The sequence below is a fragment of the Nerophis ophidion genome, linkage group LG24, assembly GCF_033978795.1.
Source record: "Nerophis ophidion isolate RoL-2023_Sa linkage group LG24, RoL_Noph_v1.0, whole genome shotgun sequence".
NCBI lineage: Eukaryota > Metazoa > Chordata > Actinopteri > Syngnathiformes > Syngnathidae > Nerophis > Nerophis ophidion.
The window spans coordinates 2,819,200-2,845,647 of NC_084634.1; the positions used below are offsets into that span (position 1 = coordinate 2,819,200).

Sequence of the window (26,448 nt, forward strand, 5' to 3'; positions counted from 1 at the left end):
ACCCTCAATGTGACCCTCCTTCGGTCTAGTTCATTGAGTTCAGTCCTCTATTCTAGCCTTCCTCCAGTCAAATCTAGTCTTGTAATCTAGTCCTCTTCCAACATAGTATGGCCATTTAGTGAGTCTAGTCCTTTTAGTCCGGACCCTGATTCTAGCCCTCTTCCAGTCTAGTCAATTCCAGTAGACGAGCACCTCCCAGTATTAACAAGGGTTGACAACTAACCTTCTCGTTGGCTCGGTCTCGGACCTCCTCCAGCTCTCTGATGAGTGCATGGACCACCAGCGCCGTCTCCAGCTTCCTCTTGTAGCCGTTAAGGTCCACATGGAACTTAGTCCACCTACAGGGGACGATGGGAGGGACGTTCACAGTTTTTCAGTGACAGCCTACCCTGGCACCACGGCGGAGAGGCAGTACCTGTCGTTGAGTTGGCGTCTCCTCTGCCTGACGGTGTGGAGCTCGTCGGCGCTCTGTCTCTTCTCCAGTCGGGCGGCCAGCCGGTCGATTGCGGTGATGTGCGCGTCATCTACTGTCACGCCCTGGGAATCAAACATGCACTTTCCAACATCAACATGATCCAGACGATCGGGGGCATTCCCACCTCGCTTCCTTTTCCCCGGAACTCGCCGAGTTTCTTCAAAATCTCAAGTCCATGTTCATAGTCCTTCCCCACGTCTCCCACGTTGACCATCACTTCCTGATAAAACGTGACATGCTGTCAACACCCTCAAGTCCACGCTCAGCGCAGGTCTCCCGGTCCCACCTTGTGGCGAATCCAGGCCTCCACCTCCTCCACCTTCTGCAGGAACTCCAGGAAGTCTCTGCTGTCTTCCAGGAGTTTCCCTCGCGTGGCCACAGCCGTCTTCAGCTCCTCCCAGTGGCGCTCTAAAACCTGAGCGCTCCTCCTGGCCTCCTTGGACCTCGGGTGGTGAAGAGAGACCAGTTTTTCGCTGGCCTGAACACATACCAATGAAGATCTTTAATATCCTCTATCAGCTGAACTGAGGCCGTGTCAAAGGTGACCTCACCTGCTGTACGCTACCGATGACCTCGCCGTGCGCCAGGATCTCGGCCTCGAACACCTGATGCTTCTGCAGGAGCTTCATCTTGGTCCGCAGGTTGCTCAGGTCGGCTTTTCCGTCGTCGGACAGCTTGAGGGTGCGCTCACTCACCCACGCCTCCGCCTGCGAGACGAGTGGTCAAAAAAGGAGACTCCGTAAGGACTATCTCTGGTTGCGGTCGTCCTCACCTCGGCGACGTCTCGGTTGAAGATGCACAGCAGGCAGGAAAGTTCTAGCTCCTCCCTGCGTTTAACGGACAGCTCTTTGATCCTTTCACGCCTCAGCAGGAGGGCTTTCAATTTGCTTTGGACGCGCCCACTTTTCTCTCTGCTGAGCTTCGTCTTCAGTCGACTGGCCAGGTCCTTCAGTGACGACAGCTGAGGGAGGTCCAAAGTTAACCCGAGGAACTGGAGCAATGTCGTCATGTTGGAGCCAACCTTGTCCTCCTGGGAGGTAAGCAGCTTCTCAAAAGCTTCATGATGCTTAATCAACCCTTCTGTCTCGTCCGCCGTGTTCCCCAGACTGCTGTTCTTCAAGAGCACCTGTTGAGGAAAGCGAAGTTCGACCCTAAACAGTCCCTGCTTCTCTTCAAAGATTGTGTACCTCCTGTGAGCTGCACGTCTTGTCCATGCTGCCGACATCCCTGTAGAAGATCTGCTCCAGGTGGACGTTCTCCAGCCATCCTTGTTTCTGGTTCCACTTCTCCTCCAGCTTCTCTCGTTCGGTCTGCAAGGCCTCCAGCTTGTCCAGCACCTGCAGGGAGCGCCAGGAAACACAGTCACCAGGACAAACCTCTCGAAGTCCTCCCTTTTACCTCCTTCCTGTTGCTTCTGTCCTGTCGTTGTAGCTCCTCCCCCATGTCCAAGGCCTGCTGGTACACTTCCTGTCGGGCTTCCATCTCCGCCCACAGCTGCTGGTGCTGAGCTAGCTGGAGGTCGGCTGTCGCCACGTCGCTGATGCTCTCCTCGGCGGCCATGGAGACGATGAGCTGACCACACCACAACAGGTAGTCCTGCGCCTAAAGGGCCCCGGGTCACATGGTTGCCATGGGTACCGTCTTTATTACCAAGTTATCTACCTCCGACTCACCGTGTTAAGGAACAGGTATCTTTGGCATGCTTGCCTTAGCTCCACCTCCCGTTGCTCAGTGTGAAAACGTAGCCCCTCCCACTGCTCGACCACTTCTTGCTGCACGTCCTGTAGACGGTGCTTCAACTGCGGCGAGCAGAGGTCCAGGATGCCGTCCACAGCATCCAGCTGCTCCTGAAGCTGAGAGCAGAAATCAAAGAGTAGTACGCCAAAAATGAATACAACTTCACAATAGGTTATTGAGGAACAGTGTGGTTTTTGTCCTGGTCTTGGAACTGTGGACCAGCTCTATACTCTGGGCAGGGTTCTTGAGGGTAAATGGGAGTTTGCCCAACCAGTCTACATGTGCTTTGTGGATTTGGAGAAGGCATTCGACCGTGTCCCTCGGGAAGTCCTGTGGGGAGTGCTCAGAGAGTATGGGGTATCGGACTGTCTTATTGTGGCGGTCCGATCCCTGTATGATCAGTGCCAGAGCTTGGTCCGCATTGCCGGCAGTAAGTCGGACACGTTTCCAGGGAGGGTTGGACCCTTTGTCACCCATTCTGTTAATAACTTTTATGGACAGACTTTCTAGGCGCAGTCAAGACGTTGAGGGGTTCCTGTTTGGTGGCCGCGGGATTAGGTCTCGGCTTTTTGCAGATGATGTGGTCCTGATGGCTTCATCTGACCGGGATCTTCAGCTCTCACTGGATCGGTTCGCAGCCGAGTGTGAAGCGACCGGAATGAGAATCAGCACCTCCAAGTCCGAGTCCATGGTTCTCTCCCGGAAAAGGGGGGAGCGCCATCTCCGGGTTGGGGGGGAGACCCTGCCCCAAGTGGAGGAGTTCAAGTACGTAGGAGTCTTGTTCACGAGTGGGGGAAGAGTGGATGGTGAGATGCAGTGCGGCGTTTTCAGTAATGTGGACGTTGTATCGATCCGTTGTGGTGAAGAAGGAGCTGAGCCGGAAGGCAAAGCTCTCAATTTACCGGTCGATCTATGTTCCCATCCTCACCTATGGTCATGAGCTTTGGGTCATGACCGAAAGGACTAGATCATGGGTACAAGCGGCCCAAATGAGTTTGGGTCTCTCCCTTAGAGATAGGGTGAGAAGCTCTGCCATCCGGGAGGAACTCAAAGTAAAGCCGCTGCTCCTCCACATGGAGAGGAGCCAGATGAGGTGGTTCGGGCATCTGGTCAGGATGCCACCCGAACGCCTCCCTAGGGAGGTGTTTAGGGCACGTCCAACCGGTACGAGGCCACGGGGAAGACCCAGGACACGTTGGGAAGACTATGTCTCCCGGCTGGCCTGGGAATGCCTCGGGATCCCCCGGGAAGAGCTGGACGAAGTGGCTGGGGAGAGGGAAGTCTGGGCTTCCCTGCTTAGGCTGCTGACCCCGCGACCCGACCTCGGATAAGCGGAATAAGATGGATGGATGGATGGAACTTCACAATACCTGTTGCTCGGTGGTGGCCAGTTCATGGAGGAGAGCCTCGTGTTTCCTGAGCTGCGACATCACTGCTCGCAAGTCCTTCGCTATGTCGTCTGGGATGCTCTTCTTCCGTTCCTACACAAACACACTCAAAGTCCTGCATGACTATTGTAACTCAAACCCCCGCTCGTCCCCCTTTCTGGATGGGTCTAAATAAGGGGTCACCAACGTGGTGCCCGCGGGCACCAGGTCGCCCCTAAGGACCAGATGAGTCGCCCGCTGGCCTGTTCTAAAAATAGCTCAAATAGTTCTAAAAATAGCTCTCGCTGTATAAAAGGGGAGGAGGAGGAGAGAACGGGGCTGGTGATGGTTCGGAGCGAGGAAAAACACATACAACGACGGAGACAAGAAGAGGCGGACTTAAGTACGTGCTGCTGAAAAGCAGACGGCGGAGCGAGCGGAAAAGAGACCCGACCGCAGACAAGCTTGTGTGGGAAAATAAAGCAAGTCAAACCTGCTCAAAGTCATGTCCTTCCTTGGTGGTCCATGGAACCCGCAAGACGACGGCGTGAGTCCGTCACCGCAGCACTTACCAGTGAGCTGCCTCTATTTTTAAATTTTATTTATTTACTAGCAAGCCGGTCTCGCTTTGCTCGACATTTTTAATTCTAAGAGAGACAAAACTCAAATAGAATTTGAAAATCCAAGAAAATATTTGAAAGACTTGGTCTTCACTTGTTTAAATAAATTCTTTTTTTTTTTTACTTTGCTTCTTATAACTTTCATAAAGACGATTTTAGAGAAAAAATACAAGCTTAAAAATTATTTTAGGATTTTTAAACACATATACCTTTTTACCTTTTAAATTGCTTCCTCTTCTTTCCTGACAATTTAAATTGATTTTCAAGTGTTTTTATTTTTTATTGTAAAGAATAATAAATACATTTTAATTTAATTCTTCATTTTAACTTCTGTTTTTTCGACGAAAAATATTTGTGAAATATTTCTTCCAACTTATTATGATTAAAATAAAAAAAAATGAATCGGGCAAATCTAGAAAATCTGTCGAATCAATTTTAAATCTTATTTCAAAGTCTTTTGAATTGATTTTTAAAATTTTTGTTCTGGAAAATCTAGAAGAAATAATAATTTGTCTTTGTTAGAAATATAGCTTGGTCCAATTTGTTATATATTCTAACAAAGTGCAGATTGGATTTTAACCTATTTAAAACATGTCATTAAAATTCTAAAAATAATCTTAATCAGGAAAAATGACTAATGATGTTCCATAAATTCTGTTTAAAATTCTTTCAAAAAGATTCGAATTATCTCGTTTTTCTCTTCTTTTTTTCGGTTGAATTTTGAATTTTTAAGAGTCGAAATTGAAGAGAAACTACGTCTAAAAATTTAATTTTTTTCGTGTTTTCTCCTCTTTTAAACCCTTCAATTAAGTGTTTTTTTCATCATTTATTCTCTACCAAAAACCTTCCGTAAAAGGTTGCTTCTTATAACTTTCAGAAAGAGGATTTTAGAGAAAAAATACAACCTTAAAAATGATTTTAGGATTTTTAAACACATATACCTTTTTACCTTTTAAATTCCTTCCTCTTCTTTCCTGACAATTTAAATCAATGTTCAAGTATTTTTTTTTATTGTAAAGAATAATAAATACATTTTGATTTAATTCTTCATTTTAGCTTTTGTTTTTTCGACTAAATATTTCTTAAACTCATTATGAGTAAAATTCCCCAAAAATATTCTGGCAAATCTAGAAAATCTGTAGAATCAAATTTAAATCTTATTTCAAAGTATTTTGAATTTCTTTTAAAATTTTTGTTCTGGAAAATCTAGAAAAAATAATGATTTGTCTTTGTTAGAAATATAGCTTGGTCCAATTTGTTATATATTCTAACAAAGTGCAGATTGGATTTTAACTTATTTAAAACATGTCATTAAAATTCTAAAAAAAATCTTATAATCAGGAAAAATTACTAATGATGTTCCATTATTCTTTTTCTTTTTATTTTTCAAAAAGATTCGAATTAGCTCGTTTTTCTCTTCTTTTTTTCGGTTGAATTTTGAATTTTTAAGAGTCGAAATAGAAGAAAAACAACATTTAAATTTTTTTTTTTTTCGGGTTTTTTCCTCTTTTAAACCCTTTAAGTGTTTTTAAATATCAGTAATTATTAACAATAACAAAGTTAAAGGTAAATTGAGCAAATTGGTTATTTCTGGCAATTTAGCCCTTGGCATGAATCAGTACCCAAGAAGTTTATCTTGCTTTCAAAAAGGTGGGTGACCCCTGGTCTAGATCCTACTACCAGCAAGCCCGAGGTGACCCCTGGTCTAGATCCTACTACCAGCAAGCCCGAGGTGACCCCTGGTCTAGATCCTACTACCAGCAAGCCCGAGGTGACCCCTGGTCTAGATCCTACCACCAGCAAGCCCGAGGTGACCCCTGGTCTAGATCCTACTACCAGCAAGCCCGAGGTGACCCCTGGTCTAGATCCTACTACCAGCAAGCCCGAGGTGACCCCTGGTCTAGATCCTACTACCAGCAGGCCCGAGGTGACCCCTGGTCTAGATCCTACCACCAGCAAGCCCGAGGTGACCCCTGGTCTAGATCCTACCACCAGCAAGCCCGAGGTGACCCCTGGTCTAGATCCTACTACCAGCAAGCCCGAGGTGACCCCTGGTCTAGATCCTACTACCAGCAAGCCCGAGGTGACCCCTGGTCTAGATCCTACTACCAGCAGGCCCGAGGTGACCCCTGGTCTAGATCCTACTACCAGCAGGCCCGAGGTGACCCCTGGTCTAGATCCTACCACCAGCAAGCCCGAGGTGACCCCTGGTCTAGATCCTACCACCAGCAAGCCCGAGGTGACCCCTGGTCTAGATCCTACCACCAGCAAGCCCGAGGTGACCCCTGGTCTAGATCCTACTACCAGCAAGCCCGAGGTGACCCCTGGTCTAGATCCTACTACCAGCAAGCCCGAGGTGACCCCTGGTCTAGATCCTACCACCAGCAGGCCCGAGGTGACCCCTGGTCTAGATCCTACCACCAGCAAGCCCGAGGTGACCCCTGGTCTAGATCCTACCACCAGCAAGCCCGAGGTGACCCCTGGTCTAGATCCTACTACCAGCAGGCCCGAGGTGACCCCTGGTCTAGATCCTACTACCAGCAAGCCCGAGGTGACCCCTGGTCTAGATCCTACCACCAGCAAGCCCGAGGTGACCCCTGGTCTAGATCCTACTACCAGCAGGCCCGAGGTGACCCCTGGTCTAGATCCTACTACCAGCAAGCCCGAGGTGACCCCTGGTCTAGATCCTACCACCAGCAAGCCCGAGGTGACCCCTGGTCTAGATCCTACTACCAGCAAGCCCGAGGTGACCCCTGGTCTAGATCCTACTACCAGCAAGCCCGAGGTGACCCCTGGTCTAGATCCTACTACCAGCAGGCCCGAGGTGACCCCTGGTCTAGATCCTACCACCAGCAAGCCCGAGGTGACCCCTGGTCTAGATCCTACCACCAGCAAGCCCGAGGTGACCCCTGGTCTAGATCCTACTACCAGCAAGCCCGAGGTGACCCCTGGTCTAGATCCTACTACCAGCAAGCCCGAGGTGACCCCTGGTCTAGATCCTACTACCAGCAGGCCCGAGGTGACCCCTGGTCTAGATCCTACTACCAGCAGGCCCGAGGTGACCCCTGGTCTAGATCCTACCACCAGCAAGCCCGAGGTGACCCCTGGTCTAGATCCTACCACCAGCAAGCCCGAGGTGACCCCTGGTCTAGATCCTACCACCAGCAAGCCCGAGGTGACCCCTGGTCTAGATCCTACTACCAGCAAGCCCGAGGTGACCCCTGGTCTAGATCCTACTACCAGCAAGCCCGAGGTGACCCCTGGTCTAGATCCTACCACCAGCAGGCCCGAGGTGACCCCTGGTCTAGATCCTACCACCAGCAAGCCCGAGGTGACCCCTGGTCTAGATCCTACCACCAGCAAGCCCGAGGTGACCCCTGGTCTAGATCATACTACCAGCAGGCCCGAGGTGACCCCTGGTCTAGATCCTACTACCAGCAAGCCCGAGGTGACCCCTGGTCTAGATCCTACCACCAGCAAGCCCGAGGTGACCCCTGGTCTAGATCCTACTACCAGCAGGCCCGAGGTGACCCCTGGTCTAGATCCTACTACCAGCAGGCCCGAGGTGACCCCTGGTCTAGATCCTACTACCAGCAAGCCCGAGGTGACCCCTGGTCTAGATCCTACTACCAGCAAGCCCGAGGTGACCCCTGGTCTAGATCCTACTACCAGCAAGCCCGAGGTGACCCCTGGTCTAGATCCTACTACCAGCAAGCCCGAGGTGACCCCTGGTTTAGATCCTACTACCAGCAAGCCCGAGGTGACCCCTGGTCTAGATCCTACCACCAGCAAGCCCGAGGTGACCCCTGGTCTAGATCCTACTACCAGCAAGCCCGAGGTGACCCCTGGTCTAGATCCTACTACCAGTAAGCCCGAGGTGACCCCTGGTCTAGATCCTACTGCCAGCAAGCCCGAGGTGACCCCTGGTCTAGATCCTACTACCAGCAAGCCCGAGGTGACCCCTGGTCTAGATCCTACCACCAGCAAGCCCGAGGTGACCCCTGGTCTAGATCCTACTACCAGCAAGCCCGAGGTGACCCCTGGTCTAGATCCTACTACCAGCAAGCCCGAGGTGACCCCTGGTCTAGATCCTACTACCAGCAGGCCCGAGGTGACCCCTGGTCTAGATCCTACCACCAGCAAGCCCGAGGTGACCCCTGGTCTAGATCCTACCACCAGCAAGCCCGAGGTGACCCCTGGTCTAGATCCTACTACCAGCAAGCCCGAGGTGACCCCTGGTCTAGATCCTACTACCAGCAAGCCCGAGGTGACCCCTGGTCTAGATCCTACTACAAGCAGGCCCGAGGTGACCCCTGGTCTAGATCCTACTACCAGCAGGCCCGAGGTGACCCCTGGTCTAGATCCTACCACCAGCAAGCCCGAGGTGACCCCTGGTCTAGATCCTACCACCAGCAAGCCCGAGGTGACCCCTGGTCTAGATCCTACCACCAGCAAGCCCGAGGTGACCCCTGGTCTAGATCCTACTACCAGCAAGCCCGAGGTGACCCCTGGTCTAGATCCTACTACCAGCAAGCCCGAGGTGACCCCTGGTCTAGATCCTACCACCAGCAGGCCCGAGGTGACCCCTGGTCTAGATCCTACCACCAGCAAGCCCGAGGTGACCCCTGGTCTAGATCCTACCACCAGCAAGCCCGAGGTGACCCCTGGTCTAGATCCTACTACCAGCAGGCCCGAGGTGACCCCTGGTCTAGATCCTACTACCAGCAAGCCCGAGGTGACCCCTGGTCTAGATCCTACCACCAGCAAGCCCGAGGTGACCCCTGGTCTAGATCCTACTACCAGCAGGCCCGAGGTGACCCCTGGTCTAGATCCTACTACCAGCAGGCCCGAGGTGACCCCTGGTCTAGATCCTACTACCAGCAAGCCCGAGGTGACCCCTGGTCTAGATCCTACTACCAGCAAGCCCGAGGTGACCCCTGGTCTAGATCCTACTACCAGCAAGCCCGAGGTGACCCCTGGTCTAGATCCTACTACCAGCAAGCCCGAGGTGACCCCTGGTTTAGATCCTACTACCAGCAAGCCCGAGGTGACCCCTGGTCTAGATCCTACCACCAGCAAGCCCGAGGTGACCCCTGGTCTAGATCCTACTACCAGCAAGCCCGAGGTGACCCCTGGTCTAGATCCTACTACCAGTAAGCCCGAGGTGACCCCTGGTCTAGATCCTACTGCCAGCAAGCCCGAGGTGACCCCTGGTCTAGATCCTACTACCAGCAAGCCCGAGGTGACCCCTGGTCTAGATCCTACTACCAGCAAGCCCGAGGTGACCCCTGGTCTAGATCCTACTACCAGTAAGCCCGAGGTGACCCCTGGTCTAGATCCTACTGCCAGCAAGCCCGAGGTGACCCCTGGTCTAGATCCTACTACCAGCAAGCCCGAGGTGACCCCTGGTCTAGATCCTACTACCAGCAAGCCCGAGGTGACCCCTGGTCTAGATCCTACTACCAGCAAGCCCGAGGTGACCCCTGGTCTAGATCCTACTACCAGCAAGCCCGAGGTGACACCTGGTCTAGATCCTACTACCAGCAAGCCCGAGGTGACCCCTGGTCTAGATCCTACCACCAGCAAGCCCGAGGTGACCCCTGGTCTAGATCCTACTACCAGCAAGCCCGAGGTGACCCCTGGTCTGGATCCTACCACCAGCAGGCCCGTGGTGACCTCTGGTCTAGATCCTACTACCAGCAAGCCCGAGGTGACCCCTGGTCTAGATTCTACTACCAGCAAGCCCGAGGTGACCCCTGGTCTAGATCCTACCACCAGCAAGCCCGAGGTGACCCCTGGTCTAGATCCTACCACCAGAAAGCCCGAGGTGACCCCTGGTCTAGATCCTACTACCAGCAAGCCCGAGGTGACCCCTGGTCTAGATCCTACTACCAGCAAGCCCGAGGTGACCCCTGGTCTAGATCCTACCACCAGCAAGCCCGAGGTGACCCCTGGTCTAGATCCTACTACCAGCAAGCCCGAGGTGACCCCTGGTCTAGATCCTACTACCAGCAAGCCCGAGGTGACCCCTGGTCTAGATCCTACTACCAGCAAGCCCGAGGTGACCCCTGGTGTAGATCCTACTACCAGCAAGCCCGAGGTGATCCCTGGTGTAGATCCTACTACCAGCAAGCCCGAGGTGACCCCTGGTCTAGATCCTACTACCAGCAAGCCCGAGGTGATCCCTGGTGTAGATCCTACTACCAGCAAGCCCGAGGTGACCCCTGGTCTAGATCCTACTACCAGCAAGCCCGGGGTGACCCCTGGTCTAGATCCTACCACCAGCAAGCCCGAGGTGACCCCTGGTCTAGATCCTACTACCAGCAAACCCGAGGTGACCCCTGGTCTAGATCCTACCACCAGCAAGCCCGAGGTGACCCCTGGTCTAGATCCTAAAACCAGCAAGCCCGAGGTGACCCTTGGTTTAGATCCTACCACCAGCAAGCCCGAGGTGACCCCTGGTCTAGATCCTACTACCAGCAAGCCCGAGGTGACCCCTGGTCTAGATCCAACTACCAGCAAGCCCGAGGTGGCCCCTGGTCTAGATCCTACTACCAGCAAGCCCGAGGTGACCCCTGGTCTAGATCCTACTACCAGCAAGCCCGAGGTGACCCCTGGTCTAGATCCTACCACCAGCAAGCCCGAGGTGACCCCTGATCTAGATCCTACCACCAGCAAGCCCGAGGTGACCCCTGGTCTAGATCCTACTACCAGCAAGCCCGAGGTGACCGCTGGTCTAGATCCCACTACCAGCAAGCCCGAGATGACCCCTGGTCTAGATCCTACTACCAGCAAGGCCGAGGTGACCCCTGGTCTAGATCCTACCACCAGCAAGCCCGAGGTGACCCCTGGTCTAGATCCTACTACCAGCAAGCCCGAGGTGACCCCTGGTCTAGATCCTACTACCAGCAAGCCCGAGGTGACCCCTGGTCTAGATCCTACTACCAGCAAGCCCGAGGTGGCCCCTGGTCTAGATCCTACTACCAGCAAGCCCAAGGTGAGAGCGCTTATTTCACTCAGCAGCGTACCTGGATGCGTGTCAGAGCGTCATTCAGGTCTTGGCACAGGCGATGACATTCCTCCGCTCTGTGCAGTTGGCTCTTCCGGTCCTTGGCCGCGGTCTTCAGGTCCTCCCAGCATGCACTGCACACAATGAATTGTATGTAAATTGCAGGAGGAGCTCCAGGGCCGGGGGAGTTGAGCGTACCTGAGTTCCCGCATGGCCTCCTTGACGTCGGCGCTCTGCGGGTGCTTGCTGGTGACCAGCCGGCCGGCGAGGTCGCCGATCATGTGCACTCGCTCTTCGGCGACCTCCAGCTGCTTGAGCAACGCTTGGAACCTCCTGCAGAGCAGCTGCGACACCACACAGCCAGGCGGCGTCACTTCCACAACGGTCTCCCGAAGAAGGGGCCGGCAGAGACGGCCTCACCTGAACCTGCTGGTAGTCAGCGCCCACGTCCTGAGACTCTGCCGCCTGCCTGTGCTGGTGCAGCCACTCCTCCAACTCGGACGCCTCCCGTTCGAACTCGTGCATGTGCAGGACTTCTTTTAGCCTTTGACCTCTAGACACAGTTGAGGGTGTTGGTGACTAAGGTGACTCATCAAACGCTTATTGGCGTTCACCTGAGCGTGGACTGGTGTTGCAGCCGCTGGTTGACGTTGCGCAGGCGGCTCAGGGGTTTTCTCAGCTCCTCCAGATCCCAGTTCTGAAATGCCTGGTCCACCTGGTCCTCTAACTGGTCCACCTCCGCCTGCAGAACTTCCAGCTGGGCCTGCAGAACCTGGTGGAGGAGGAGAGACATGTTTACACGTCCACAAAAGGGGGGAGGGCCGTGGCACCACCTGATGCTTGCTGATGAGACTCTGCGTGGCCAGCTGGTCTTTGCCGAAGTCATCCAGGCTGACCGTGTCCAAAGCCTCGGCGAGTCGGGCCTCCAGTTCGGAACAGTCCAACAGCAGCTGGGTGTTGGAATAATTATGTATATTATCATCCTAACTATACGCTTAAGGGCCGTTACTATAAAGTATTGTCAATTTCTGTATTTGTGCAGAACTAGCAATCTGAGAGATTGCTTGCCTTTCTTTCCTACGAGTTTTCTGTCCAGATTCCGCCTGCTGACTGCCAAGGCCAAACATTCTGTTCTGGGACCAGCGCAAGAACAGACCACTTCCCTCCATCCTGAAGCCGGATTTAAAAGGAAGATGCGAGACTACTGGTCTGGGTAAGGAGTCAGTTAAATCCTTTTTAGACCAGTTGATCTGCCGTTTCTTTTCTTTTTCTCCTATGTCCCACTCTCCCTTGTGGAGGGGGTCCGGTCCAATCCGGTGGCCATGTACTGCTCGCCTGTGTATCGGCTGGGGACATCTCTGCGCTGCTGATCCGCCTCCGCTTGGGAGGTTTTCCTGCTGTGAACGGGACTCTCGCTGCTGTGTTGGATCCGCTTTGGACTGGACTCTCGCGACTGTGTTGGATCCATTATGGATTGAACTTTCACAGTATCATGTTAGACCCCCTGACATCCATTGCTTTCCTCCTCTCCAAAAGGTTCTCATAGTCATCATTGTCACCGACGTCCCACTGGGTGTGAGTTTTCCTTGCCCTTATGTGGGCCTACCGAGGATGTGGTAGTGGTTTGTGCAGCCCTTTGAGACACTAGTGATTTAGGGCTATATAAGTAAACATTGATTGATTGATTAACAGACTGGGCGATAGCACCAAGTGTCAACATATTTGCATTTTTGCGTCGAGTCCACTCCCCCCTTTCCCTCAGTCACAATGCTGTAACAGGGATTTCCTTAATAAATACCGGAGGCACGCGGACTGTGCTTTAGAACGTTGTTTGGATCTGTAACTAGAGTACAGCCCTCATGAGCTCTATTAACTCTGTGTCTGCTTGGTTCCTTGGTTCTTGTCTGATTAATAGAGTAACAGATTTGTCCCCATTCCCGTAGTTTACGCCCCCGGAACCTCCTCCTCACCTGCTCCCGGGTGATGGCTTTGCTCAGGTGGGCTGTTCTCCTGTTGCAGTCTTCCTCAAGTCCCGCCCACTCGTCACTCAGGTGTCTGCACCTGCAACGACAGCCGCACTTGGGACATCGGACCAGCTTCGCATGTCACGTGATCAGCCGTGCACCTTTTAAGGATTTCCTCAGCATGCGATTGGCTGGACTTGGCCAGGTCCCGCCCCTTCTTTAGAACGTAGTTGAGGTGCTTGGAGTGGGCATTCACCTCAGCCTGCAGCTCCTACAGAACCAGAAACATCCTCAGAGACCCGCTGTGGGACATCGTAGAGGCGGAGCCTAACCTTATGTTTTTGCATGAGGCTGACGGCGCCTGACAAAGACTTGTCATATCCCGTAGCCCCTTCAGCGGGCGCATGTTCCGAAATCCAGCTGAGCTCCAGGTCCACGTCGTGATAAAACTCAAAGAGCAGCACCAACGCCTCCAGCTGAGCCCGCCGCCGATCCAGCGGCTTCTGAAGGGACTTGAACCTGCGGCGTCAACGGGGATGATCAGTTCTTGTAACAGTGCCGGTCGCGGTGTCATGCGGTTCTGATCGACACGGACAGGCTAAGGTAGGTGTCAGTCTCCTGCAGGATGCGGTACGAGTCAAAGTGGTCGGACGCCAGATGCTGGGCTCTGCCCACGATGGCGTTGATCTTCTCCGCCAGCTCCTTGGCGTCCTGCTCCAGCTGTTGGTGCTCCTTCACACACAAACATAGCCGTGAGAGAACAAACCGAGCTAACCAAAGGTCGAATCAGTTTCTAAAGTGGTTGCCCGTCTTCCCAAGCTTTTGTCCTGAACGCCTTCAGTCTTCAATCAGAGCCAAGACCAGAGCTAGTGCTTCCTCTAACAGTACCTTGGCGTCACCTCACCTTGAGCAGCTGTCGGCTGGAGCGGAGATCGTGCCCTTTGGCGGCGTTGGTGAGCATCCACTGAATAGACTCGATCTTTACCTTGGCGTCCTGCACACACGTGGTTGTGTCATTCCAAGGTCTGACTTGTTGTGTTGTCTTACCGGCCAGGCACCTTCAGAAGCTCCATCAGCTGCTCCTGTTGGCCTGCCTGCCTCAGCCGGGCTCCGCGGTCGGCCATCTTGTCCTGGAGACGCTTCCAGCGGCTGCTGAGTTGAGTGGACTTCCTGCCGACGCTCGAGCTGTTATCTCGCTCGTCCGCGGGCAGGTCCCGCCCCAGCCAAACCAGTCTCTCCAGCCAGGCCTGGTGGGCCTGCATTTCGCGCTCGGCCGCCTCGTGCCTCTTGAGCTTGGACAGGATGTTGGCGGGCTCGCGGTACGACTGGTCCTCGGCCACCTTGATCTTCTCCTCCATCCACAACAACAACTCGTCCGCGTCCCTGTGGAACTCCTGCGGGAGGAATCGAACATGCGTCATTTTGAGACTCGAAGATGGAGAAAGGCGGCGCGATGACCTGATATTTTTTGGAAGCCAGCAGCCGACTTCGCCGCTCACTGATGCCCTCCTTCAAAGTCCTGTTGTTCTTCTGGATGCTTCTGTTCCTCTGCTGGATTCTGACACACACAAACGCGTCACTCAAGTGCACTGTGATCTGTGTGCGAGTGCACTTACTGAACAGCGGCGTAATGTTCCTGGCTAATGAGCTCCTGGCTGCGCTTGGAGAACTGATCCACGCGCAGGTCCAAAGCCTTCAGGAGAACTTCCAGCTCCTCCTGCCGAGCCAGCAGACTATCCACTGCGTCCACCGAGTCCTTGACCCACCACAGTCCACACGGTTAGCGTTCACTTTGATGATGGACAAAACACACCCAACAAGTCCTCACCCCAACATCTTTGACCCCGAGTCGGGTTTGGTGTCCGGACAGCGCCGCCTCAATCCGGTCTCCCTCCTGGTTCAGTCTTTGTAGGTCCACTTGCTGGTCCAAGCGCTGCTTCCTATTGGTCCACAAGTGCTCCAGCTCGGACCAATCGGCCTTCAGCTCGTCAATGACTTGTCGGACGTTGAATCTGGCAGATTTTCTGTCCGACCTATGTAGAGACTCGCTTGAAGTCTCCAACTCCTTCAGTCTGAAACGTCCAATAGGGAGTCAACGTGTCCGTCAGTGTTGTCGTAATCACATGACTCATCAATTTTATTGCCTATATAGTGTCATAAGGAGCACATCCGGAACCCCAAACCAGGAGGACCACATCATACTTCCTCTTGTGCTCCTCCATTTCCAGCAAGATCTCCTTGTGCTCCTCCAGCAGGGCGACTGCTGAGCTCACATCAGTCGCCACCTCTTCCTGGAGGAGGCGGTCCTGGACGGCGGTCACCCAGCGCTGCAGCTCCTTGGCCTCCTGCTGGAAGCTGTGCAGCCGTTGGGCCTCATCCAGGAGGCGCTGATGCTCAGCAGCCCGACTCTTCAGCTGAAGAAGAGCAGAACATCAGAAAGTTCCCCTGTGGGTCGACGTCGTCTCTGTTTCTTCTCAGGAAAGAGTATGTCGGGAGGTGCAGCCGGCGAACGAGCAGCGGGGGCGGGGCAAGGAGGAGAACGCGGCTGAGCAGGAGATCAGGTGCGTGGCGCTCGCACAGCGGGAAACAACATATCTCCTCACACTGTATAAAAAGGGAGAAGGAGGAGAGATCGGGGCAGAAGGAGGAGAGTCCGCAGCAGATGCGGCGCAAGAGCAACATGGAGAAGACGGCGATGAGGAAGGCGACTGAAGAGCCAGCTTTTCAGCTCCTCCTCTGCTGCTCGCTTTTCGGTCGCTTTCGTCGTCGCCGTCTTCTCTCTCTCGCTCTTGCGCTGCATCTGCTGCGGACTCTCCTCCTTCTGCCCCGATCTCTCCTCCTTCTCCCCTTTTATACAGTGTGAGGAGATATGTTGATTGTTTCCCGGTGTGCGAGCGCCACGCACCTGATCTCGCTCGTAGCCTCTCCGCCTCCTCGCCGCCATCTTGGGCCGGGCCCCAGCGGTGTCCCGCCCCGCTGCGCCTCCCCACAGAGAAAAACTCACCTGCTTCAAAAGTATCTCCAGACCTCGCACTTCTTCCATGATGGCCGCACTCTCTGCCGGACTGCAGTCTTGCTTCCTGTCACACAGGAAGTGAAGGTAAACACTAACATGGCAAGCCCACTGTCAAGAATTCTCAGAACCATGCGACCCCCTACATCTTGGCCACGCCCCTCAGGTAGGCAATCTTGCCCTCCAGCATCCTGATGTCTCGGACCACGTCGGCCTGGTTTCGCTGGTCGGTCAGCAGGGTGAACATGCCGCCGCCCGCGTGCACGTGCACGTGGTCCAGTTGTTCCAACTGAGCCTGCAGCTGCATCCTGGCTTCCTGGCAGCTTTGCAGGAAGGAGCGCACGTCGGCCGTGCTCAGCAGCTCGCGAGCCTTCTCGTCCTTGCGACGCTGGATCCGGTCCCACCTGAGGTCACATGCATGCTCATACCAAAGTACACCCGTGCTCTTGCCCTCATGTTTAGTCCAGTCTACCAGTCCCAGCATATCCTACTCCAATTTAGTCTAGCCCACCAGTTCTGTCTCCCCTCCAGTCTAGTCCACTATTTAATGTAGTGCACTCCACAACTCCAGTCTAGTCCACCAGTCGGGTTTTCCTCCAGTTTAGTCTAGTCCCACTTCTGTCTCGTCCACCAGTCTCGTCCTCCTCCAGTCCATTAGTCTAGTCCAGGGGTTGGCAACCCAAAATGTTGAAAGAGCCATATTGGACCAAAAATACAATCAAAGCTGCAAGCAGCGATGGACGGGACCGACTTTTGCGGGTGTTTCCTGCCTCTACCCATTCAACATATCTTTACCTGCACATTACCTACCTTCCCTGCATCCTGGGGTCACACTGGTGCTTCTTTCTGTCACCTATACACGCTGGTGCTTCCTGCCATCCCCCAGTCAACATATCTTTACCTGCACATTACCTACCTTCTCTGTATCCTGGTGTCAAACTGGTGCCTCCTTCTTTCACCCAGACAACATATCTTTACCCGCACATTACCTACCTTCTCTGTATCCTGGAGTCAAACTGGTGCCTCCTTCTTTCACCCAGTCAACATATCTTTACCTGCATATTACCTACCTTCTCTGTATCCTGGAGTCAAACTGGTGCCTCCTTCTTTCACCCAGACAACATATCTTTACCCGCACATTACCTACCTTCTCTGTATCCTGGTGTCAAACTGGTGCCTCCTTCTTTCACCCAGTCAACATATCTTTACCTGCATATTACCTACCTTCTCTGTATCCTGGAGTCAAACTGGTGCCTCCTTCTTTCACCCAGACAACATATCTTTACCTGCACATTACCTACCTTCTCTGTATCCTGGTGTCAAACTGGTGCCTCCTTCTTTCACCCAGACAACATATCCTTACCTGCACATTACCTACCTTCTCTGTATCCTGGAGTCAAACTGGTGCCTCCTTCTTTCACCCAGACAACATATCTTTACCTGCACATTACCTACCTTCTCTGCATTGTGTGGTCACGCTGGTGCTTCCAGCTTTTAAGCGGCCATCTTGAGACGGCAGCAGTGCAGAGGTTCTTTGAAGGCGCGTAAAATCAAAACCGGAGCAGTTAGAAAAACTCTTTGCGCAACTTTTAATCAGGAGGTTTCAATCTCTCTCCTGTGCGAGTTTGAAGCCGACACAACAGACGCGCTCAGAGGAGATAATGTTTGAAAAAAAGGGACGGGTTTTTACAAAACTTTTGTTTTGAAGGGGTAATTGCCAACTTCCTGTTGATTTTTGCTGAAGGATGTCAATTAATGAAATGTAGGTCTAAGTGAGACCTACATGGAGGTTTTTGTTTCATGACTCTACGACATTCCTACCGGAGGTTACAAGCAATTTTGTCTGTGTTTTCTTCCTGGGAGCAGTTTTGTCTGTGTTTTATTCCTAGGGGGCGCAATTTTGAGTTTTGGGTTTATTTGTTTTTTTTATATTAGATGGCAATTTTCACCAGTCCTGATGTGTGTGTCCAGTTTGGTGAGTTTTGAAGCATTTTAAGGGGGTCAAATTACAGCTCAAAGAGGCAAAAATGAAATTTTTTTACGGAATTTTTGTTTTGAAGGTGTGTTTGCCAACTTCCTGTTGATTTTTGCTGAAGGATTTCAGTTAATGAAATGTAGGTCTAAGTGAGACCTACATAGGGGTTTTTGTTTCATGTCTCTACGTCATTTCTACTGGAGGTTACAAGCAATTTTGTCTGTGTTTTCTTCCTGGGAGCAGTTTTGTCTGTGTTTTATTCCTAGGGGGCGCTAGAGCGCAATTTTAAGTTTTGGGGTTTTTTGTTTTTTTTCATTACATGGCAATTTTCGCCAGTCCTGATGTGTGTGTCCAGTTTGGTGAGTTTTGAAGCATTTTAAGGGGGTCAAATTACAGCTCAAAGAGGCAAAAATGAAATTTTTTTTACGGAACTTTTGTTTTGAAAGGGGTGTTTGCCAACTTCCTGTTGATTTTTGCTGAAGTATGTCAGTTTATGAAATGTAGGTCTAAGTCAGACCTACGTAGAGGTTTTTGTTTCATGTCTCTACCACATTCTTAATAGAAGTTACAAGCAGTTTTGTCTGCGTTTTATCCTAGGGGGCGCTAGAGCGCAATTTTGAGTTTTTGTTTTTGTTTTTTTTATTAGATGGCAATTTTTGCCAGTCCTGATGTGTGTGTAAAATTTGGTGACTTTTGAAGCATGTTAAGGGGGTCAAATTATAGCTCAAAGAGGTGGCCGGTATAATAATAATAAAACCTTAGAAATACAATAGGGTCCTCTGTCCAAAAGGGACATTTGGTCCCTAATTAAGAGGACTTAAAGGAAATGAAATGAGCTCAAATATAGCTACAAATGAGGCATAAAGATGCAATATGTGTAGCTAGCCTAAATAGCATGTTAGCATCGATTAGCTTGCAGTCATGCAGGGACCAAATATGTCTGATTAGCACTCCAGGCAAGACAGAAACATCAACAAAACGCACAACGTTGAAAGTTCGGTGGACAAAATGAGACGGAAAAAGAAGTGGCATAAAACACGTCCTAGAAAGTCGGGGAAAGTTGTACATGTAAACAAACCACGGTGCGTTCAAGGACCGCCAAAATTAGTAGGACAAAAACGGCGCTCGCCAAATACTCGAATCAGTGAAGCATGTTTAATATAAACAGTGGTCTTTATAACAATTAGGGTTAGACTAGTTGTGTTCCAAGAGTCTAGTCCAGCTTCCATTCAGTCTTGTCTAGTCCGCCAGTCTAGTCCTCGCCCAGGCTAGTCGATAACACCGGTATTGCCCTCCTTCCGTCTTGTCTCGTTTCCCTCTAGTCTAGACGTCCAATAGTCTACAGTACTCGAGAAATCTGATCACCCTCTAGTCTAGTCTCGTCCACTAGTCTAGTGCTCTTCTGGTCCGGTCTATTCCAAAATTTAGTCGCCCTCCATTCTAGTGTAGGTGATTAGTCTATTTGCCCTCTTCCAGTCTCGTCTTTCTGTCCAGTTTCCCTCAATCTGGCCCTCTTCCAGTCTAGTTTAGTCCACCAGTCTCGCCTCTTTTCCAGTCTAGTCTAGTCTAGTCTGCCAGGCTAGTCCTCCCCCAGGCTAGTCGATAACACCGGTATTGCCCTCCTTCAGTCTTGTCTCGCCTCCCTCTAGTCTAGGCATCCAATAGTCTACTGTACTTGAGAAATCTGATCACTCTCTAGTGTAGTCTTGTCCACTAGTCTAGTCTATTCCAAAATCTAGTCGCCCTCCATTCCAGTGTAGGTGATTCGTCTATTTGCCCTCTTCCAGTCTCGTCTTTCTGTTCAGTTTCCCTCAATCTGGCCCTCTTCCAGTCTAGTTTAGTCCTCCAGTCTAATCTCTACTCTAGTTCAGTCCTTTAGCTTCACTCCTGTCTAATCTAGTCTTGTAGTCTAGCCGTCCTCCAGCATAATATGGCTCTTCAGTCCAGTCCTTGAGTACAGACCCTAAAACTAGACCTTAAATGGAGACCATGAGGTAGCCCTCTTCCAGTCTAGTCTATTTCACTAGACTAGTTGTCCCCCAGTCTTGTCTTCCTCAAGTTTAGTCCAGCTTCCATTCAGTCTTGTCTAGTCCGCCAGTCTAGTCCTCGCCCAGGCTAGTCGATAACACCGGTATTGCCCTCCTTCCGTCTTGTCTCGTTTCCCTCTAGTCTAGACGTCCAATAGTCTACAGTACTCGAGAAATCTGATCACCCTCTAGTCTAGTCTCGTCCACTAGTCTAGTGCTCTTCTAGTCCGGTCTATTCCAAAATTTAGTCGCCCTCCATTCTAGTGTAGGTGATTAGTCTATTTGCCCTCTTCCAGTCTCGTCTTTCTGTCCAGTTTCCCTCAATCTGGCCCTCTTCCAGTCTAGTTTAGTCCACCAGTTTAGCCTCTTTTCCAGTCTAGTCTGCCAGGCTAGTCTTCCCCCAGGCTAGTCGATAACACCGGTATTGCCCTCCTTCAGTCTTGTCTCGCCTCCCTCTAGTCTAGGCATCCAATAGTCTAATGTACTCGAGAAATCTGATCACCCTCTAGTCTAGTCTTGTCCACTAGTCTAGTCTATTCCAAAATCTAGTCGCCCTCCATTCCAGTGTAGGTGATTCGTCTATTTGCCCTCTTCCAGTCTCGTCTTTCTGTTCAGTTTCCCTCAATCTGGCCCTCTTCCAGCCTAGTTTGGTCCTCCAGTCTAATCTCTACTCTAGTTCAGTCCTTTAGCTTCACTCCTGTCTAATCTAGTCTTGTAGTCTAGCCGTCCTCCAGCATAATATGGCTCTTCAGTCCAGTCCTTGAGTACAGACCCTAAATCTAGACCTTAAATGGAGACCATGAGGTAGCCCTCTTCCAGTCTAGTCTATTTCACTAGACTAGTTGTCCCCCAGTCTTGTCTTCCTCAAGTTTAGTCCAGCTTCCATTCAGTCTTGTCTAGTCTGCCAGTCTAGTCCTCCCCCAGGCTAGTCGATAACACCAGTATTACCCTGCTTCCGTCTTGTCTCGCCCCCCTCTAGTCTAGACATCCAATAGTCTACAGTACTCGAGAAATCTGATCACCCTTTAGTCTAGTCTCGTCCACTAGTCTAGTGCTCTTCTAGTCTAGTCTATTCCCAAATCTAGTCGCCCTCCAATCCAGTGTAGGTGATTCGTCTATTTGCCCTCTTCCAGTCTCGTCTTTCCGTCCAGTTTCCCTCAATCTGGCCCTCTTCCAGTCTAGTTTAGTCCACCAGTCTCGCCTCTTTTCCAGTCTAGTCTAGTCTAGTCTGCCAGTCTAGTCCTCCCCCAGGCTAGTCGATAACACCGGTATTGCCCTCCTTCCGTCTTGTCACGCCTCCCTCCAGTCTACACATCCAATAGTCTACAGTACTCGAGAAATCTAATCACCCTCAAGTCTATTCTCGTCCACTAGTCTAGTCTATTCCAAAATCTAGTCGCCTCCATTCCAGTGTAGGTGATTCGTCTATTTGCCCTCTTCCAGTCTCGTCTTTCTGTCCAGTTTCCCTCAATCTGGCCCTCTTCCAGTCTAGTTTAGTCCACCAGTCCAGCCTCTTTCCAGTCTAGTGCACAAGTCAAAATCTTCTCTACTCTAGTTCAATCCTCTAGCTTCAGTCCAGTCTAATCTGGTCTTTTAGTCTAGCCGTCCTCCAGCATATGGCTCTTCAGTCCAGTCCTTGAGTCTAGACCCTAAAACTAGACCTTAAATGGAGACCATGAGGTAGCCCTCTTCCGGTCTAGTTTAGTCCACCAGTCTAGCCTCTTTCCAGCCTAGTCTAGTACACAAGTCTAAATCTTCTCTACTCTCAGTTTAGTCCTCTAGCCTCATTACAGTCTAATCTAGTTTTATAGTCTAGTCGTCCTCCAGCATAATATGGCTCTTCAGTCCAGTCCTTGAGTCTAGACCTTGAATGGAGACCAAGAGGTTGCCCTCTTCCAGTCTAGTTTAGTCCACCATTCTAGCCTCACTTTCCAGTCTAGTCTAGTCCACAAGTCTAAATCTTCTCTACTCTATTTCAGTCCTCTATCTTCACTCCAGTCTAATCTAGTCTTGTAGTCTAGCCGTCCTCCAGCATAGTATGGCTCTTCAGTCCAGTCCTTGAGTCTAGACCCTAAATCTATACCTTAAATGGAGACCAAGAGGTCGCCCTCTTCCAGTCTAGTTTAGTCCACCAGTCTAGCCTCACTTTCCAGTCTAGTCTAGTCTAGTACACATGTCTAAATCTTCGCTACTCTAGTTCAATCCTCTAGCTTCAGTCCAGTCTAATCTGGTCTTTTAGTCTAGCCGTCCTCCAGCATATGGCTCTTCAGTCCAGTCCTTGAGTCTAGACCCTAAAACTAGACCTTAAATGGAGACCATGAGGTAGCCCTCTTCCGGTCTAGTTTAGTCCACCAGTCTAGCCTCTTTCCAGTGTAGTCTAGTCTAGTACACAAGTCTAAATCTTCTCTACTCTCAGTTTAGTCCTCTAGCCTCATTATAGTCTAATCTAGTCAAATAGTCTAGTCGTCCTCCAGCATGATATGGCTCTTCAGTCCAGTCCTTGAGTGTAGACCTTAAATGGAGACCAAGAGTTCGCCCTCTTCCAGTCTAGTTTAGTCCACCAGTCTAGCCTCTTTCCAGTCTAGTCTAGTACACAAGTCTAAATCTTCCCTACTCTAGTTCAGTCCTCTAGCTTCACTCCAGTCTAATCTAGTCTTGTAGTCTAGCCGTCCTCCAGCATAGTATGGCTCTTCAGTCCAGTCCTTGAGTCTAGACCCTAAATCTATACCTTAAATAGAGACCAAGAGGTCGCCCTCTTCCAGTCTAGTTTAGTCCACCAGTCTAGCCTCACTTTCCAGTCTAGTCTAGTCTAGTACACAAGTCTAAATCTTCGCTACTCTAGTTCAGTCCTCCAGCTTCATTCCAGTCTAATCTGGTCTTGTAGTCTAGCCGTCCTCCAGCATAATATGGCTCTTCAGTCCAGTCCTTGAGTCTAGACCCTAAATCTAGACCTTAAATGGAGACCAAGAGGTCGCCCTCTTCCAGTGTAGTTTAGTCCACCAGTCTAGCCTCTTTCCAGGCTAGTATACACTAGTACACAAGTCTAAATCTTCTCTACTCTAGTTCAGTCCTCCACCTTCACTCCAGTCTAATCTGGTCTTTTAGTCTAGCCGTCCTCCAGCATATGGCTCTTCAGTCCAGTCCTTGAGTCTAGACCCTAAAACTAGACCTTAAATGGAGACCATGAGGTAGCCCTCTTCCGGTCTAGTTTAGTCCACCAGTCTAGCCTCTTTCCAGCCTAGTCTAGTACACAAGTCTAAATCTTCTCTACTCTCAGTTTAGTCCTCTAGCCTCATTACAGTCTAATCTAGTTTTATAGTCTAGTCGTCCTCCAGCATAATATGGCTCTTCAGTCCAGTCCTTGAGTCTAGACCTTGAATGGAGACCAAGAGGTTGCCCTCTTCCAGTCTAGTTTAGTCCACCATTCTAGCCTCACTTTCCAGTCTAGTCTAGTCCACAAGTCTAAATCTTCTCTACTCTATTTCAGTCCTCTATCTTCACTCCAGTCTAATCTAGTCTTGTAGTCTAGCCGTCCTCCAGCATAGTATGGCTCTTCAGTCCAGTCCTTGAGTCTAGACCCTAAATCTATACCTTAAATGGAGACCAAGAGGTCGCCCTCTTCCAGTCTAGTTTAGTCCACCAGTCTAGCCTCACTTTCCAGTCTAGTCTAGTCTAGTACACATGTCTAAATCTTCGCTACTCTAGTTCAATCCTCTAGCTTCAGTCCAGTCTAATCTGGTCTTTTAGTCTAGCCGTCCTCCAGCATATGGCTCTTCAGTCCAGTCCTTGAGTCTAGACCCTAAAACTAGACCTTAAATGGAGACCATGAGGTAGCCCTCTTCCGGTCTAGTTTAGTCCACCAGTCTAGCCTCTTTCCAGTGTAGTCTAGTCTAGTACACAAGTCTAAATCTTCTCTACTCTCAGTTTAGTCCTCTAGCCTCATTATAGTCTAATCTAGTCAAATAGTCTAGTCGTCCTCCAGCATGATATGGCTCTTCAGTCCAGTCCTTGAGTGTAGACCTTAAATGGAGACCAAGAGTTCGCCCTCTTCCAGTCTAGTTTAGTCCACCAGTCTAGCCTCTTTCCAGTCTAGTCTAGTACACAAGTCTAAATCTTCCCTACTCTAGTTCAGTCCTCTAGCTTCACTCCAGTCTAATCTAGTCTTGTAGTCTAGCCGTCCTCCAGCATAGTATGGCTCTTCAGTCCAGTCCTTGAGTCTAGACCCTAAATCTATACCTTAAATAGAGACCAAGAGGTCGCCCTCTTCCAGTCTAGTTTAGTCCACCAGTCTAGCCTCACTTTCCAGTCTAGTCTAGTCTAGTACACAAGTCTAAATCTTCGCTACTCTAGTTCAGTCCTCCAGCTTCATTCCAGTCTAATCTGGTCTTGTAGTCTAGCCGTCCTCCAGCATAATATGGCTCTTCAGTCCAGTCCTTGAGTCTAGACCCTAAATCTAGACCTTAAATGGAGACCAAGAGGTCGCCCTCTTCCAGTGTAGTTTAGTCCACCAGTCTAGCCTCTTTCCAGGCTAGTATACACTAGTACACAAGTCTAAATCTTCTCTACTCTAGTTCAGTCCTCCACCTTCACTCCAGTCTAATCTGGTCTTTTAGTCTAGCCGTCCTCCAGCATATGGCTCTTCAGTCCAGTCCTTGAGTCTAGACCCTAAAACTAGACCTTAAATGGAGACCATGAGGTAGCCCTCTTCCGGTCTAGTTTAGTCCACCAGTCTAGCCTCTTTCCAGTGTAGTCTAGTCTAGTACACAAGTCTAAATCTTCTCTACTCTCAGTTTAGTCCTCTAGCCTCATTACAGTCTAATCTAGTTTTATAGTCTAGTCGTCCTCCAGCATAATATGGCTCTTCAGTCCAGTCCTTGAGTCTAGACCTTAAATGGAGACCAAGGGGTCGCCCTCTTCCAGTCTAGTTTAGCCCACCAGTCTAGCCTCTTTCCAGTCTAGTCTAGTACACAAGTCTAAATCTTCTCTACTCTAGTTCAGTCCTCTAGCTTCACTCCAGTCTAATCTAGTCTTGTAGTCTAGCCGTCCTCCAGCATAGTATGGCTCTTCAGTCCAGTCCTTGAGTCTAGACCCTAAATCTATACCTTAAATAGAGACCAAGAGGTCGTCCTCTTCCAGTCTAGTTTAGTCCACCAGTCTAGCCTCACTTTCCAGTCTAGTCTAGTCTAGTACACAAGTCTAAATCTTCCCTACTCTAGTTCAGTCCTCTAGCTTCACTCCAGTCTAATCTAGTCTTGTAGTCTAGCCGTCCTCCAGCATAGTATGGCTCTTCAGTCCAGTCCTTGAGTCTAGACCCTAAATCTATACCTTAAATGGAGACCAAGAGGTCGCCCTCTTCCAGTGTAGTTTAGTCCACCAGTCTAGCCTCTTTCCAGGCTAGTATACACTAGTACACAAGTCTAAATCTTCTCTACTCTAGTTCAGTCCTTCAGCTTCACTCCAGTCTAATCTAGTCTTGTAGTCTAGCCGTCCTCCAGCATATGGCTCTTAAATCCAGTCCTTGATTCTAGACCCTAAATCTAGACCTTAAATGGAGACCAAGAGGTACCCTCTTCCGGTCTAGTCAATTTTACCAGACTAGCGCCTTCCAGTGGTACCTGCTAGAAATGCTGGCATGGCGGGTCTGGACCTCTCTGTGTTTGCTGTGCCGGCTTTGGACCAGTTGCTGTGCCATTTTGCTGATGTCATCCAGCTGGCCACGCCCACTCATCAGCTCCGTCACAAAGTTCTGAAAGGTTCTTGTCATTGTTATTGTCTTTGATCTTGGATGTGTGCGAGCTCAGGTGCTGACCTCGTATTTGGCCTGCAAAACATCCATGTGGTCCGCCTGCATGTGGAAGGTGTTGAGGACGTTCTGCTTGTCCTCCATCCAGGACTCAAACTCCTGGCAGCTGTTGGAGAAGCGATGCAGGAGCAAGACTTCCTCCAGAACCTTTAACTTGGACTGAAAGCACCAATGAAAGCAAAATAAGCCCTTGTTAGACAATTTAATCCACTGCCTCACTCACCTGGATCAAGCCGCACAGGGTCTTAAAGTCCTGGTCCAGCCGAGCCTGCGTCTGTTCCACGGTATCTCTCTGGTACTGAGGGTCTGGCAGCCACGTTGTTTGGATCTCAGCTGTGCCGCGGCGCATGGAGCGACTGTGCCTGGGTCGGCTAAGCTTCTTGTTCTGTTTGTCTGCGGCGCCGTTGGTCGATGCGGGTGAGATGGGAGGAGCCTAAAGGAAGAAGGCTGTTAAGTAC

The 26,448-nt window shown here is 50.7% G+C and overlaps 1 protein-coding gene across 1 annotated transcript in view; it reads right to left on the reverse strand.

The window, feature by feature from the left end:
* Positions 1-26,448, reverse strand: part of sptbn5 (spectrin, beta, non-erythrocytic 5) — a 70,533-nt gene that overhangs the window by 18,560 nt on the left and 25,525 nt on the right. The window contains exons 19-49 of the mRNA XM_061885680.1: positions 26,214-26,423; positions 25,997-26,149; positions 25,803-25,933; positions 16,332-16,589; positions 16,177-16,252; positions 15,375-15,586; positions 15,001-15,244; positions 14,789-14,928; positions 14,631-14,730; positions 14,231-14,566; positions 14,077-14,166; positions 13,768-13,904; positions 13,505-13,691; positions 13,334-13,443; positions 13,179-13,269; positions 12,042-12,158; positions 11,823-11,980; positions 11,629-11,761; positions 11,407-11,552; positions 11,228-11,342; positions 3,583-3,693; positions 2,149-2,328; positions 1,874-2,077; positions 1,663-1,812; positions 1,497-1,601; positions 1,248-1,436; positions 1,027-1,182; positions 762-953; positions 600-695; positions 416-537; positions 224-338 (exon numbers count right to left, since the gene is read on the reverse strand). Of these exons, the coding sequence (XP_061741664.1) occupies positions 224-338; positions 416-537; positions 600-695; positions 762-953; positions 1,027-1,182; positions 1,248-1,436; positions 1,497-1,601; positions 1,663-1,812; positions 1,874-2,077; positions 2,149-2,328; positions 3,583-3,693; positions 11,228-11,342; positions 11,407-11,552; positions 11,629-11,761; positions 11,823-11,980; positions 12,042-12,158; positions 13,179-13,269; positions 13,334-13,443; positions 13,505-13,691; positions 13,768-13,904; positions 14,077-14,166; positions 14,231-14,566; positions 14,631-14,730; positions 14,789-14,928; positions 15,001-15,244; positions 15,375-15,586; positions 16,177-16,252; positions 16,332-16,589; positions 25,803-25,933; positions 25,997-26,149; positions 26,214-26,423 (4,764 nt within the window). The remainder of the gene's footprint in view (positions 1-223; positions 339-415; positions 538-599; positions 696-761; positions 954-1,026; positions 1,183-1,247; positions 1,437-1,496; positions 1,602-1,662; positions 1,813-1,873; positions 2,078-2,148; positions 2,329-3,582; positions 3,694-11,227; positions 11,343-11,406; positions 11,553-11,628; positions 11,762-11,822; positions 11,981-12,041; positions 12,159-13,178; positions 13,270-13,333; positions 13,444-13,504; positions 13,692-13,767; positions 13,905-14,076; positions 14,167-14,230; positions 14,567-14,630; positions 14,731-14,788; positions 14,929-15,000; positions 15,245-15,374; positions 15,587-16,176; positions 16,253-16,331; positions 16,590-25,802; positions 25,934-25,996; positions 26,150-26,213; positions 26,424-26,448) is intronic.